General features: G+C 43.4%; 2 protein-coding genes across 10 annotated transcripts in view; both read right to left on the reverse strand.

The window, feature by feature from the left end:
• Positions 1-124: 124 nt before the first annotated feature.
• Positions 125-8972, reverse strand: slc5a11 (solute carrier family 5 member 11). 2 transcript variants are annotated; one of them, XM_061749394.1, is made up of 16 exons: positions 8796-8972; positions 8411-8554; positions 7837-7908; positions 7243-7347; positions 7098-7157; positions 6929-7033; positions 6746-6851; positions 5838-5918; positions 5538-5743; positions 4280-4415; positions 3329-3436; positions 3095-3245; positions 2809-2977; positions 2158-2373; positions 1587-1707; positions 125-1502 (listed from the first exon to the last, which is right to left on the reverse strand). In XM_061749394.1, the coding sequence occupies exons 2-16, from the start codon at positions 8552-8554 to the stop codon at positions 1273-1275; spliced, it is 2010 nt and encodes a 669-aa protein (XP_061605378.1). In that variant the 5' UTR covers positions 8796-8972; the 3' UTR covers positions 125-1272. The 2 variants fall into 2 exon arrangements, with proteins under 2 accessions (XP_061605378.1, XP_061605377.1); XM_061749393.1 differs by having other exon boundaries at positions 6746-6856; positions 7098-7347.
• Positions 8973-9128: 156 nt separating this feature from the next.
• grid2ipa (glutamate receptor, ionotropic, delta 2 (Grid2) interacting protein, a) overlaps positions 9129-12613 on the reverse strand; it is a 29893-nt gene continuing 26408 nt past the window's right edge. For all 8 annotated transcript variants that reach the window (XM_061749366.1, XM_061749367.1, XM_061749370.1 and 5 more), the window contains 2 exons: positions 11736-11900; positions 9129-11431 (listed from right to left, as the gene is read on the reverse strand). In XM_061749366.1, coding sequence (XP_061605350.1) covers positions 11351-11431; positions 11736-11900 — 246 coding nt within the window. In that variant the 3' untranslated portion in view covers positions 9129-11350. The remainder of the gene's footprint in view (positions 11432-11735; positions 11901-12613) is intronic.

Here is a 12613-nt window from a genome sequence, read left to right on the forward strand (position 1 = left end):
GTGGCCTCCGCGCCTCAGTAATTTACAGGGCCCATTGTAACACGAATTGCTGCGCGTTGAAGAAATAACTTGCTATACGATGGCTGATTTTTAGGTGTCGCACCTGTAAAGCTGACGGCGCTGCTGTATTGTAGCATGGATTCATTTTAATCGGGACACACAGCTGAGAAAGAAAAAGAAATTCATATTGTAAAGTAGGCATTTGTACAAATCAAGGCAAATAGTAGATGCCTGGTACACTACACTTGAGTAGAAAAAACGACAAACTGTGAATGCTTGAATATGTAATCCCTCACACATCTCGTGGATTTAAACTAAATCATCAATTTAGTGCAAATTAGACAACAAATTAGATTGGAGGCTTTGTATTTTTTTTGCATTTGAAGAAGATATTTGACACGTGAACTTCAACCATAAAGTTTTATTTTCCATCAGCCTATTCCAAAGCAGCATTTTGAGCTGATAATATTCATTTTTAAAGGGCTATTTGTACTTACAAGAAAAAAAGAACGCTGTTGCACTATGGGCCGTAACCTTTTGTACTGAAGTACATTTCAGTTTTCTTTACTTAAAGCTATAGTAACTTTTGGCGCCCCCCTAAGCTCGAATTCCACATTACAACAAAACAGCCATCGCTTATGCATATGACGTAGGCAATGCATGTGATTCGACAACGTTTTGAAGGACATGCGTCATTTCCGTGCCATCATTTGCAGTGCGCCACCAACCGGGCCAGCGCGGGAAATGAATAGGGCATTCACTTAGCATGAAAAAAAAAAAAAAAAGTAAGATACTGACAAATACAGCAAGATGTTAGAGGAGCTGAATGGCTTCATCAGCATTGTGTCATCGGCTCGGGTGAAAATGACTTTTTTTTTTTTTAACAAAAAAAGCTTTAAGTGTAATCATTACTTCTCTACTTTTACCTGAGGTTTTTTGTGTTTTTTTTTTTAACAGAAGTATCTGTACTTTTAAAGTCCAAAGTGCAAGTACTTTTGCCATCTCTGAAGTGATCATTGCCCCCCCCCCCCAACGGGGCTCAACTCCCTTGCGGCACGCCAAAAAGGGGCAGTGGAAAGTGCAAATAAATCTAATTTTTAACACGTTAAAGTATCCTGCCTTCAAATTGAAGTTATAAAAGCATTCGTTTTTCAAAGCACCTCTTTTTTAGTTTAGTAGAAAGGCGGAAATGTTTTTAAAAAAAAGAGTACACAACCTTGTAGGCCGTCAGGCTCCTTAAGACATGTTTGAGGAGCACGGCGGTGCGCCCGCTCAAGCCCAGTAGCCGATGATGAACGCGGCCACGGAGAGGCAAACGATGAGGTTGGCGTTGACCACCTGTTTCAGACACGGATTTTCTTTCAGTTGACTGAGGTCAGGGGCCACGGGCGTCGCGGGGCTCCTCTCCGCTTCCTTTTCCCGTCTCTCCATCCCGCACAGCCAGTAGAGCGCCGAAGCCAGCCTGGACTGATGTCGCACGCCGGAACGCGAGCCGGATGAATCTGGAGGGTGGAGGGGAGGTGGCAAATAAGCAGTGGATGACCCAAGGTTGAATAGATGATAACAATAATTCCAGATAAAATGACCTTTTCTTGTGTGGTCTTCTTCCTTTCCTTTCCTTTCCATCTGGTGACCTGTTACCTCCTCCAAGGGCGGCTCTTTGGCCTCAATTGGGGCACATCTTGTGAACCAAGTCAGACCATGAATCTAAAAGAATGAAACAAATACATTCTCGAGTCAATACCGCCACAAAATTTGGATCCCCGGTTTTTTTTTTTTGCCCCCACCTCCTCTAATAGAAAAGCTGTCAAACAGAAAACAAGGTGAAAATGTCTGTAAAGAACATCGAAACTTTATTTGGGGTTAATAAGAGGCACTTCAAATATTGGCAGGTGTGCTGACTCCCAATATGAGTTTAAATGTGATGTGATGTTTATTCTGAGCACAACCATGCCCCCAATTTCAGAGGGTGTGTACACTTATGCAAAAGTGTTTCTAAAGGAGTCATATGTTTTTATTTCAGAAAAACCTGGCATTTGTGCAGACTTTCTTTCTATATCCACTGCTGTACCTTTCTGTTCGCAACTATGTTGTTGTTGTTGTTGTTGTTTGTCAGCGAGCGCATTGAGACGTTATCAGCATGACGTCGGTCGTCACCTGCTCGGCTTTGGGCTTCTCGGTGGCCAGACTGACCGGAACGGCCACCGCCAGCGTGATGAACGACAGCAGCGTGGAGAAGTAGAGGTAATGGACCGATTTGACCACGGCGGGCCTGTCGTCCTGCTCGAAGCACAGCGGGGCCGGGTAGATGAAGTCCAACAGCATGCGGGTGCAGCCCACCGTCAGTCCCACCACCATGCCCCAGAATGCGCCCTGGGGGTGGCCGACAAAACAATCGGGACAAGAGAATATGTCGCCGCTCTCAACATCTTTATGCTGGTTGACCGAGCATTTTCTCAATGGAAATGCCATTAATCCGTCCCGTTTTCACAAACTCGTAGAACAACAACAAATATTTTCCAATGGGGTTTTGAAAGAAAAACAGCACTCGACAGTATTATACTATTAAGACAAACAGCAGTGGCATCATTTAAAAGAATCTCAATAAGTAAATCGTTGTTGTCACATTTATTTGCTTCAATTCAACGGGCATTGTGCTGCTCCTCCTGGCTGTATGCACTGCGGCCACCCGGGGGCAGTATAATTGCGATGTGATGCGAGTGGTGGGATTAAGAGGAGAGGATGAAGTCCCCACTGAAGGTCTCGGTAGCAAATGGACGGCCCGCCACAATCCACACAATGCTCTACCTTCTCATTGGTCCTGGTCCAGAAGCAGCCCAGGAGGAAGATGACGGACACGGGGGGCTGCAGGTAGGTGCTGATAGACTGGATGTAGATAAACAACTGCCCCCCCTGACTGGCCTGGATGACGGGAATCCAGAAAATGGACGCCACCACCATTACGAGCACAAACACTCTGGGGATAGGGGTATTATTATTGAATTACTGGAGTTATTTGCTATCCATCCGTGCAATTCAATTCTGCAAGTAGTAAGTACGATCTCAAAGTTTTCTTTGGAAACGCGGCACGCACCTCCCCACAATCATAAGCTCCCACTCGGAGGCGGCGGATCGGAACGTCTTCCACAGGTCCATGGTGAAAATGGTGCTGGCGCTGTTAAAGACTGATGTGAGGGAGGACACCAGCGCAGCAATCATCACAGCCATCATCAGACCTCGCAGTCCTGGAAAAAGACACAAAACATGGTTTTGCTTGATACTTTGGGGAGGGGAGGCACGGACAGGAAGTGTTTTGAGTGGAACTTGCCAGCGGGAAGGAGTTCCATGACCAGTCTGGCATAGGCGGTGTCAGTACATCCTGCCGGGTTGTCGCAGATCTGCTTACACAACTCTGGATCGGCACACGCTACCTCATCTGTAAACATTTTCCGAGCACATCGGTGAGATCCAAACGGGTGTTCAAGTGTTCTGCATTTTCGAGGACGGAAACGATTGATCAAATGGCTCAGATACATTGATTACAAAAAAGGTAGAGCCAGCCGCTAACCTGAGACAACTACATTGCATGCATGCAGATTCAATGCTCAGTCACAGATACCACAGTACATAACATCACGATGGCGACCCCAAGTGGACAAAATAATCCCTGCACCCCACATGCACTTTACTGTATTGCGGTTTAATAATGCCAAACCCATTTTAGACATTGACGCAATAAATCAATGGGCTAATTGGGAGAATAGAAAAATATGATTTCGTATTTCCTTACCTCTACTAGGGATTGCAATTAGTTTGCTCGTTATTAGACGCACAACTACATGAGCGATTTCTATGAAACGTTTGGTCTTGTTCAACGTGCGGGAGAAGGATTTGGTTTTGTACACAATTTCAAATGGCAATCTGCTGTTAAGAGCAAAACATGAAACTTAATGATGAAAATGAGATGCTAATGTTAGCATGTTTGTTTAATGTTCTCATTTCTAGTCGTGTATCCTCCAATGTTACGACGACGTGATGATAATCTCAAATGATGCTCTTTAAAGAGACACGCGCAAGGATGCAGGTCATTTGGAATGTTTGGCAAAAACAGAACGAGAATCCTATCGCTGTATTATTTGATCGGTGTCGATGTCACACGGTCACTTGTGCAGCATTTTTGTCTTGGCCTTGATGCAACCAATTTTCCATGCTCTTAAATCTGGATGACAAAATAATTGTGTGTTTGAAGACTGGATTATTAAATATGAGCATTTCTCACCTGTGTAAAGTATCCTGCTGATCATGCCGGGCAACATGATGGTAAAAAAAGGCAAAATCTTGAGGTAACTGGCCAATAGGGAGCCGCCTTTTGCATGAGTCAGCGTTTTGGCAGCCAGTGAGCGCTGCACGATCACCTGAGTGGAGCACATTTTATGGATTTATTTGTCTACATTTATTTTTGGTGGTGTACATTTGAATAATTTCTTTGAGATCATTCATCTTTTATAACGGCCCACAGAAGCAATACAAGACTGAATAACAAGGTTTTTAGAAGTGATTTTGCGTGACACCACAAGATAGTCTAGTTTTTACAGAACCTAGCTAGCTGATCACACCCACAGTGGAGCGCAGTAGTACACATTTGAATTATTTTAGTCTTTTTTTTTAGTGATGGATATTTTAAATGATCTATGAATGTAATCTTTTATATACAACAGAAGGAGTAATTAAAGACAAAATAAGGTTTCTAAAAGTGATCCTTGCTGGATGCCACTTTTTTTATTTTTTTTAAATCACAGACGGTACCTGATCACAACCAAACTGGACTTCAGTGGTGCACATTTTTTTTTTTTTTGTCCTCAAGGGGTGTATATTGTAAAATATGGATAAGATAATGAAATCGATGAGTGTCATTTTGAAATGCTAGGACCTTCTGTTTTAGCATAAAAAAAACAACAGTAGCAATTGAGGAGAAAATAAGCTTCTCAGTAGTGATTCTTGAGGGATGCCGCATGGTCAATTTAAAAAAAAAAATTTTTTTACAGACCCTACGTGATCACAACCACAATGGACCTCAGTTGTGCAGATTTTATTTAGTTTAGTTATTTATTTTTTTTTTTTTTAGAGGTGTATATTTTATATCAATGAGCTGATGACTCTATGAGTGTCATCTTTTAGATAAAACAGCAGAACTGTCTATGAGATTATGAATCTATAAGTGTTATCGTTTAATAATAAGACAAAAGGAGCAATTAAAGACTAAAGTGATGCTTAAGGGACACTACATGTTGCCGTTTTATTTTTTTACAGCCCCTACATAATCACAACTGCTGCGAACATCAGTGGTGCACATTTTAATTATTTGATTCATTTTTTAGTGGTGTATATTTTAAAATATCCATAAGATGATGAATCTACAAGTTTTACATGAATTAGACAAAAGGAGCAATTAAAGACTAAATAAGGTTTCTCGACGTGATCCTTGAGCGACGCCACGTTACTGTTCTATTAAAAACAAAAACAAAAAAAACCCTTACCTGATCAGAGCACCAGTACCACATGGAAGGAAGTGACATGCCGATGAGGACGCCCGGCCACGGGAGGTCAGAGTCCACCGGGTCCCTGAATACGTGGAAGGAGTCCTCTCGAGGGATGCCGCATGTCGTGTTCGGGACGCGAACCGATGGGATGGCGTCCAGGTAGCCCTCCATCAGAGCGTTCCAGCCTCCCACCTTAGCAAAACCTCAACGGGGGAGGCAAAGAAACAACAACAACAAAGTATGTCAACATAAAAAGATGTCACGGCATGGCCGGTGACGCCGTTTTAGGGTGCTTACTAAAGCCCATAAGGATGAGCGCTCCCGCCAGCATGATAACCGTTTGAGCAGCGTCGGTGTAGATGACTGCAGCCAAACCACCTGAGGAACATAACAACACATTCAATTGGACTTGAAACAGCTTTCAAAAAGATACAACGGTAGCTTTGTTGGGCACAAAATGAAGAACGGCGGATTTACTGAAATGGACACTGGCCTGCCGGCACGATGGGCGACTGGTTAGCGCATATGCCTCACAGTTCTGAGGTCCCGGGTTCAAATCCCGGCCTCGCCTGTGTGGAGTTTGCGTGTTCTCCCCGTGCCAGCGTGGGTTTTCTCCGGGTACTCCGGTTTCCTCCCACATTCCAAAAACATGAACGGTAGGTTGATTGAAGACTCTAAGTGAACGTGAGCGCGAATGGTTGTTTGTCTATACGCGCCCTGCGATGGACTGGTGTAGCCCGCCTCTGGCCGAGATAGGCGCCAGCAAACCGCGACCCTCGTGAGGAGAAAACGGATGGATGCACACTGCCCTCAATTGATTTTGTTGTCCTCTCAGAGAACTATTTATCCACCAAGTTAGAGGCAAGTCATTTGTTGACACCCACGTCACTCACCAGGCTGGGCCCCGCCTTTTAAAGCCACACACGCACACACACACTCAAAGTCACAGATACTACCGTAGAATAGAAGAAGGGCGACCCAATACCTGGATCTACAAGCCCAATTCCAATGAAGTTGGGACGTTGTGTTAAACATAAATAAAAACAGACTACAATGATTTGCAAATCATGTTCAACCTATATTTAATGTAGGATATTGAATGTTCAAACTGATAAACTCAATTGGAATCGGGGTTGTAACATGAACGATATTGTCGACTAACGCAAAATCCGTTTCCTCCAGTAAGGCAAGAGGAGGGGGCTCACCTGCTATAGTGTAGAGCGAAGTGACAGATAGCAGGAGCACCACAGCCAGGTAGATGTCCCACTGCAAAGCCAGCTTTATAAACAATGCACCGGCATACATGTCCACCTGACCTCACACACACAAGACATCGAGTCGTATAAAATCGGATACACTAAATCAAGTAGTAGAAGGTAATATCATACTGAGATCTTGGTGAAGATGTAAATAAACAAGCACAAGACGGCTATGAACAAGTGCGTTCTTCTCCCGCCAAATCGCCTCTGTAAATATTCCGGCATGGTCGTCACCTGGAAGGAAGCGAACAGGACAAAATGATGCAAGGAAAGGAATGCACGTGTGGAATCATCTTACCCCAGAGGCCAGATAAATGGGCAGAAAGATCCACGCCAGCAGCAGCACCATCAACATTCCCTGTCACAACGCAACACGCAAGCTTTGAGCACGGCGAGGCTCGCTGGAGGCGTTTCTTATGGGTAACCGACTTGGAGTATCGTACATTCCACTCGTAGGCGATCGCCCCGATTCCCGCTGCCGCGCCGGAACCGGCCAGACCGATGAGGTGCCCGCTGCCGATGTTACTGGAAAACAGCGAGGCCCCCACCTGCACAAGTAGACTGCACCTTAAAACCTTCAATCCAAGCTTTTTCATATTTTTAACATCGACCACTGCACCGATTAGTCGAGTCATCTGATCAAATTTGATTTAGCATTACACAATAATGTGCACGTAAGGTTTACATATTTATGGTCGCCATCCTCACGCTCTACCGTAATAGCCGTGACTTTTGCGCGTGTATGGCTTTAAAAGGCGGCGCCTGGCCTGGGCGAGTGATGTGGATGTCAGCGAATGAGAGTGTAGCGTTGGCTGAAAACTTTATCAGCAGCTGTGTCTCTCCTTTCCCACGTGCGAGGCCGTTACAGTAAATTCTCAGCTGTGTGAAGGGGATTTGCAAAGAAAGACATTTCTTGCGCAGTGCAGCCAATTTGTTTCCCCAATATAAAAACACCACTGATACAATTGTAAATACTTACAGATGAATAAAAGGTGCTAAGAGTCAGTCTGGTTGCATTTGAAGTTGGTTGGACTCACCGGCCACCAGGTCATGCTCTTCCCTGCCAGGAAGTAGCCATCCACTGTGCTGCGCTTCGTCCTGCACATGGACTAGTAACACAAGAACACAAACATCAAACTGTATTACATCAACTTCAAATAAAGCTTTAGTTAATAAATGACATACAAACCCCAATTCGAATGGACACCCCCATACCATCACAGATACCCGCTTTTGAACTTTGCGCTGCTAACCGGAGGACGCCACATCCATGATTTCCCAAGAGAATTTGAAATGTGGACTCATCAGACCACAGCGCACTTTTCCACTTTGCGTCAGTTCATCTCAGATGAGCCGGCCGGCGGCGTTTCTGGCTGTCGTTGGCTTTTGCTTTGCATGGTAGAGTTTTAACTTGTATTTGTCGATGTAGCGACCGAGGGTGTTAAATGACGATGGTTTTCTGAAGCGTTCCTCAGACCACATAGATGACTCTTAATTATCCTTTACACAATCCTGCCGCTTTTTAATGCAGTGCCGCCTGAGAGATCGAAGGTCACGGGCATTCAATGTTGGTTTTCGGCGTTTGATGCTTACGATTTCTCTTCGACTTACCCAAAAGCCCACAGCCAGCACAAACATAAAGTAGAGCACCAGGACCACGATGTCCACAGCTATGAAGGAAGTACTTCCTCCACCTGGAGACGGCGTCGTAGACATCGTGCTCCCTTTTTGGGTTACTGCAAGGTCCAAGGCCATCTGGAAGCAATCATGACGTGAACAATTGTGGTTAAAATGTAATGTAGCTCCATTATTTATTGACAAAACACATTTAAAAAAGAGACAACGGGTCACTAAACCTACGGTTTATTTGGATTTAAGGGGATTAACTTGTAAGCATGGCGCATCTGTAACAAACGACGAGAACAATCGCAAAATAGCAGAATCAACAGCTCACCTCTGTCATGTGTCAAAAGGCATAGAAATGACGTAAACTCACCTCTCAACAAAGCACAAGCATGGCCAAGAATTAGCGGAGGATGAACACACGGGACGCTCGCTTCACGCAGCCGGAGATCAAACTCCACTTTCAACATGAGCACACTGAGCATTAGTTAAAATGTAAAAGATTTATTGCCCCTTACACGTACGCAACGCACGCCGGACGAAGTGCATCAAACACAACACATCTCTTCGTTCATCTCCTCGAACGAGGAATCACATCCGCTCAATGCGCAAACACTTTGTCCCAGGTAGATTTTATATTGTTAAAGATAGATTCCAAAATACACATGGAAATATATTTCAGCTCAGAAAAGCACAGCAGGCCAGGTAGGTGCAAAAGGAAAAGAGCAATACGGGGATGATTTATTATCATGGTGAGATAACTCATCAGTTCAAAAAAATACATGCCAAAGACTGAGATGTCGACGAAGGTGCATCGGGGACACGGGGGAAAGAAAATCAATGCCAGTCATTTCATTGGGGGGGGGATAAAGTAGGAATATATCGGGAACAACATTTCAAATTAAGTTTTACCACAACAAATGATTTGGATTTCATGGGCATAATGCCATCATTTTAGAAAAGAAAACGAATGATTGTGTCACAAGAAACAACTTTTCCTGTTCAGAGGAAAACGTTTTTTTTTTGGATTGAACTCAATATCTCGAGAATAACTTCAGGCTTCACGAGAAGGAAGTTTTTTTTGGGTTTATTTAATTATTGAGATTACAGTTGTTAATTTTACAACAAAAAAAACCCCACCTCTGATATTAAATGTCAAACTTTACATAAACTAGGTAATATTACTCAAAAACTTCAGGTTTTGGGGAAATTCTAATTTCCTTAGCCTAAGAGCATAATTGCCTAAGTTACTTTTAACTTATTGTCACAATAGCAACCAAAATAGCAATGTAATCGCTCAAAATTGGATTGTTTCTCTCGTAATATTACACCAACTTTCACTGTCAAAAGAATCAATATCAATTCATTCCTGTAACATTGAGACTTTTTCCTCTTAATATTCCTAGCTCTTTTGTCAGAATTGAATGGTGACGATTGGCCTTCGTCCCAGCAAACTGCAGTGTGAGTTGCACACAGGAAGAAAATCCTGTACAGTATTGTGCCTACATTAACTGTTATTCTTGACAGCAAATCAAAGCTTGACCTTTATTTGTTTGAAACCATGCTACATTTTTGATATGCCACCCTGGCCTGATGCACACGAGGTAAATAAATATAGTCTGCCATACACGATGAATAAGTATTTGCCGTACTATTTGTTCTACGAAGCACCGGCTTGTATCAGAGGAGTTGGTTTGCCGTATAATTAGCTATTTACGTACATTGCTGCAGCAGCAACATTAAAAGTCAACGCATCTGCGTTACAGTTCTCATAGGAGCGAGAAAAAATAAATATGCATCCTCGTATTTTTTTTTTTTTTTTTTTTTTTCCTTCTAGTTGTGTGGCCCGCAAGGCAAACATTAGCATATTGCACACTGCCCCACTGTCAGCTATGTCTAACCCACAACATTTGGGAGAAAATATCAGAGCCAAGTGGCACCTGTCATAACTTTGTTTTTTTTTTTTTTTTTTGAAAACAACAATCCCGAATAGGAGCTACACTTATCTAAGAACTTATATTACATTCAGTGTGGTGGGCTGCTACAGAAATACACACGATCAGCTAATGAGAAAGCCGCACTTTTGGGAACACATCTGCATATTCATTTCCATTTGTCGTCTGCAAGTTCTGCATTATGCTACACTTAACTGTGATTTTATGGCGGTATTACAACACACCCGCACAAGGGTAGGCGTTTAGCGACCTTTGAAAAGAAAACTTAAAAGGTGAAGCCAGCTGGCACCTCTTTACAAACAATATTGGACACTGTCAGTATGAATACATCATCCATCTTTCATGTTCCTACAAGCTTTGCGTCGGCTCATAAAAGTGCAACAAGTTACGTATCCGTAACAGTACAGTCCAATATTTTCGACACATTCACAAAACATTTCATTAGATTCACCTTCACCATCTTACGGCAATCGACAAATACTATAATAATAAACATTGTTGAATTATGGGTGTCAATCAACAAAATGAGCACTATTGTCTTTGATTTGTTGCAAATCTGGTGTTGGATAAGGCAAGTGCACCACCTGAAGTACACTGCAAAGAAACTGATGGGCCTCGTCACTAATTGTTTGTTTATATCATCAACCAAATATTCAATAAAACATATACATATGTTTTTGATTGTACTAATATTTTTACATATAATTAATCAATTGTGCATTTAATGAGATAAATGAATAATTAACAAAAAAAGAAAGACATTTTGCTGAATTAATTTTTGGGCTAAAATAATGCAACAATTATTAGATGACTTTTGATAATGTAAATTCTTGGTGGGGAAGATTGTAGATCGGAGCGGGCCGTATGTTGCCCATAGGCCATACTTTGCCCACCCCTCGTTGATACAATGCGTGCGTGTGTGTGTGTGTGTGTGCGTGCGCGTGCGCCTGCATGCGCGTCTTCTGCGAAGGAGCTACCGGGCCAGCGGGGAGGCCATCCGAGGACTTCTCGGGCTCTTTGGGTTTTCGGCCGCCTGCTGATCGTTGAGAACCCTCTGTGGCAAGCAAACAAACAAACAAACAAACAAACAAACATGTATTGCGGTCACTTTCCTATTCAAGCCTGAAGGCAGCAATATTGGTTTCGTGTAAGCTCTGTGCCTGTATTGCGTCACCGGATGATAAGCTTGTGGCTGCTTTTGTAATCGAAGCAGTAAAACCCGAGGAGAGGAAACCGACAATAAAAGTAGCAATGGAGGTTTAGGACTGAGCTAACGCAATGTTGCAATTGTTTTATCTTCAGACAGTTCGTAAAGTGCGTTCTATAAGACTTCAAAATAGCCCCTGAAAACAAAGCACCTCAAACTTGTTGATGAATTGAGCGAAGATGCCGAAGAAGACCTCCGCGTTGGTGCTTTTGCCGTCCTCTCCGAAGTAGGAGGCCGTTCTGGAAAACTCCTCCATGGAGCTCTGCTGGAGGGACTCCAGGGACTGCACGGCCGGATGGCTGTTCTCCAGAAAGGTCTGCGCACGTCCAAGTCAAGGGACCGTAACCTCTCGTACGCCGGTGTCCGACTCGCGGCTCGCGGGCCAGAGCTGGTCCTCCGCGTCGTTGCCACAATTCTTTTCTTGACTTCTGTTCAAAACTGGCCTGACAAAAACAATAACGGAATGCGGCCGCAATTTTGGAATATGACGGGGCGATCGTTAAGATTCCGACAAGGAACATGAGGTAAGTGACAAGAAATAGCCACACGCCTCATCTGCAAACACAGTGCGGCTTAGCTTCTGGCTAGCAGATGTGATGGCTAGCCATATCGAAAAGAAAGAAAGAAAGAACGAAAGAAAGAAAACTCCAAAAAGTAGTATAGTGAAATTGCAATCTCTCCCTGGCTCTTCAGATAGCATGCCATTTGTAGTGTTTAGAATCATTCACAGTATTGCACTCTTTCGTTTCCTAAAACGAAAACAAACCTGATGCTACACTTTCCTCAAAAGAAAATGAAAGCTGTTGCTATTTCAGTGGGAACGCATCGAATCGATTCCAGTTGCCACAAAAGAGAAGCAGTTCTTTCGGCATTTTGTTCACTTCCTGTACCCAATGTGAACCGAATCGCCATCTGAAAACTAAGCTACGTAGCCAACTGACTTTTTGGCGTGCCGTTACAGCCTTTAACCACTATACATTTAAGTGATTTCATTGTTACAATCTTTTTTCACCACGGACCAGTTTCACG

The sequence above is a fragment of the Phyllopteryx taeniolatus genome, chromosome 16 (genome assembly GCF_024500385.1).
Source record: "Phyllopteryx taeniolatus isolate TA_2022b chromosome 16, UOR_Ptae_1.2, whole genome shotgun sequence".
Classification (NCBI taxonomy): Eukaryota; Metazoa; Chordata; class Actinopteri; order Syngnathiformes; family Syngnathidae; genus Phyllopteryx; species Phyllopteryx taeniolatus.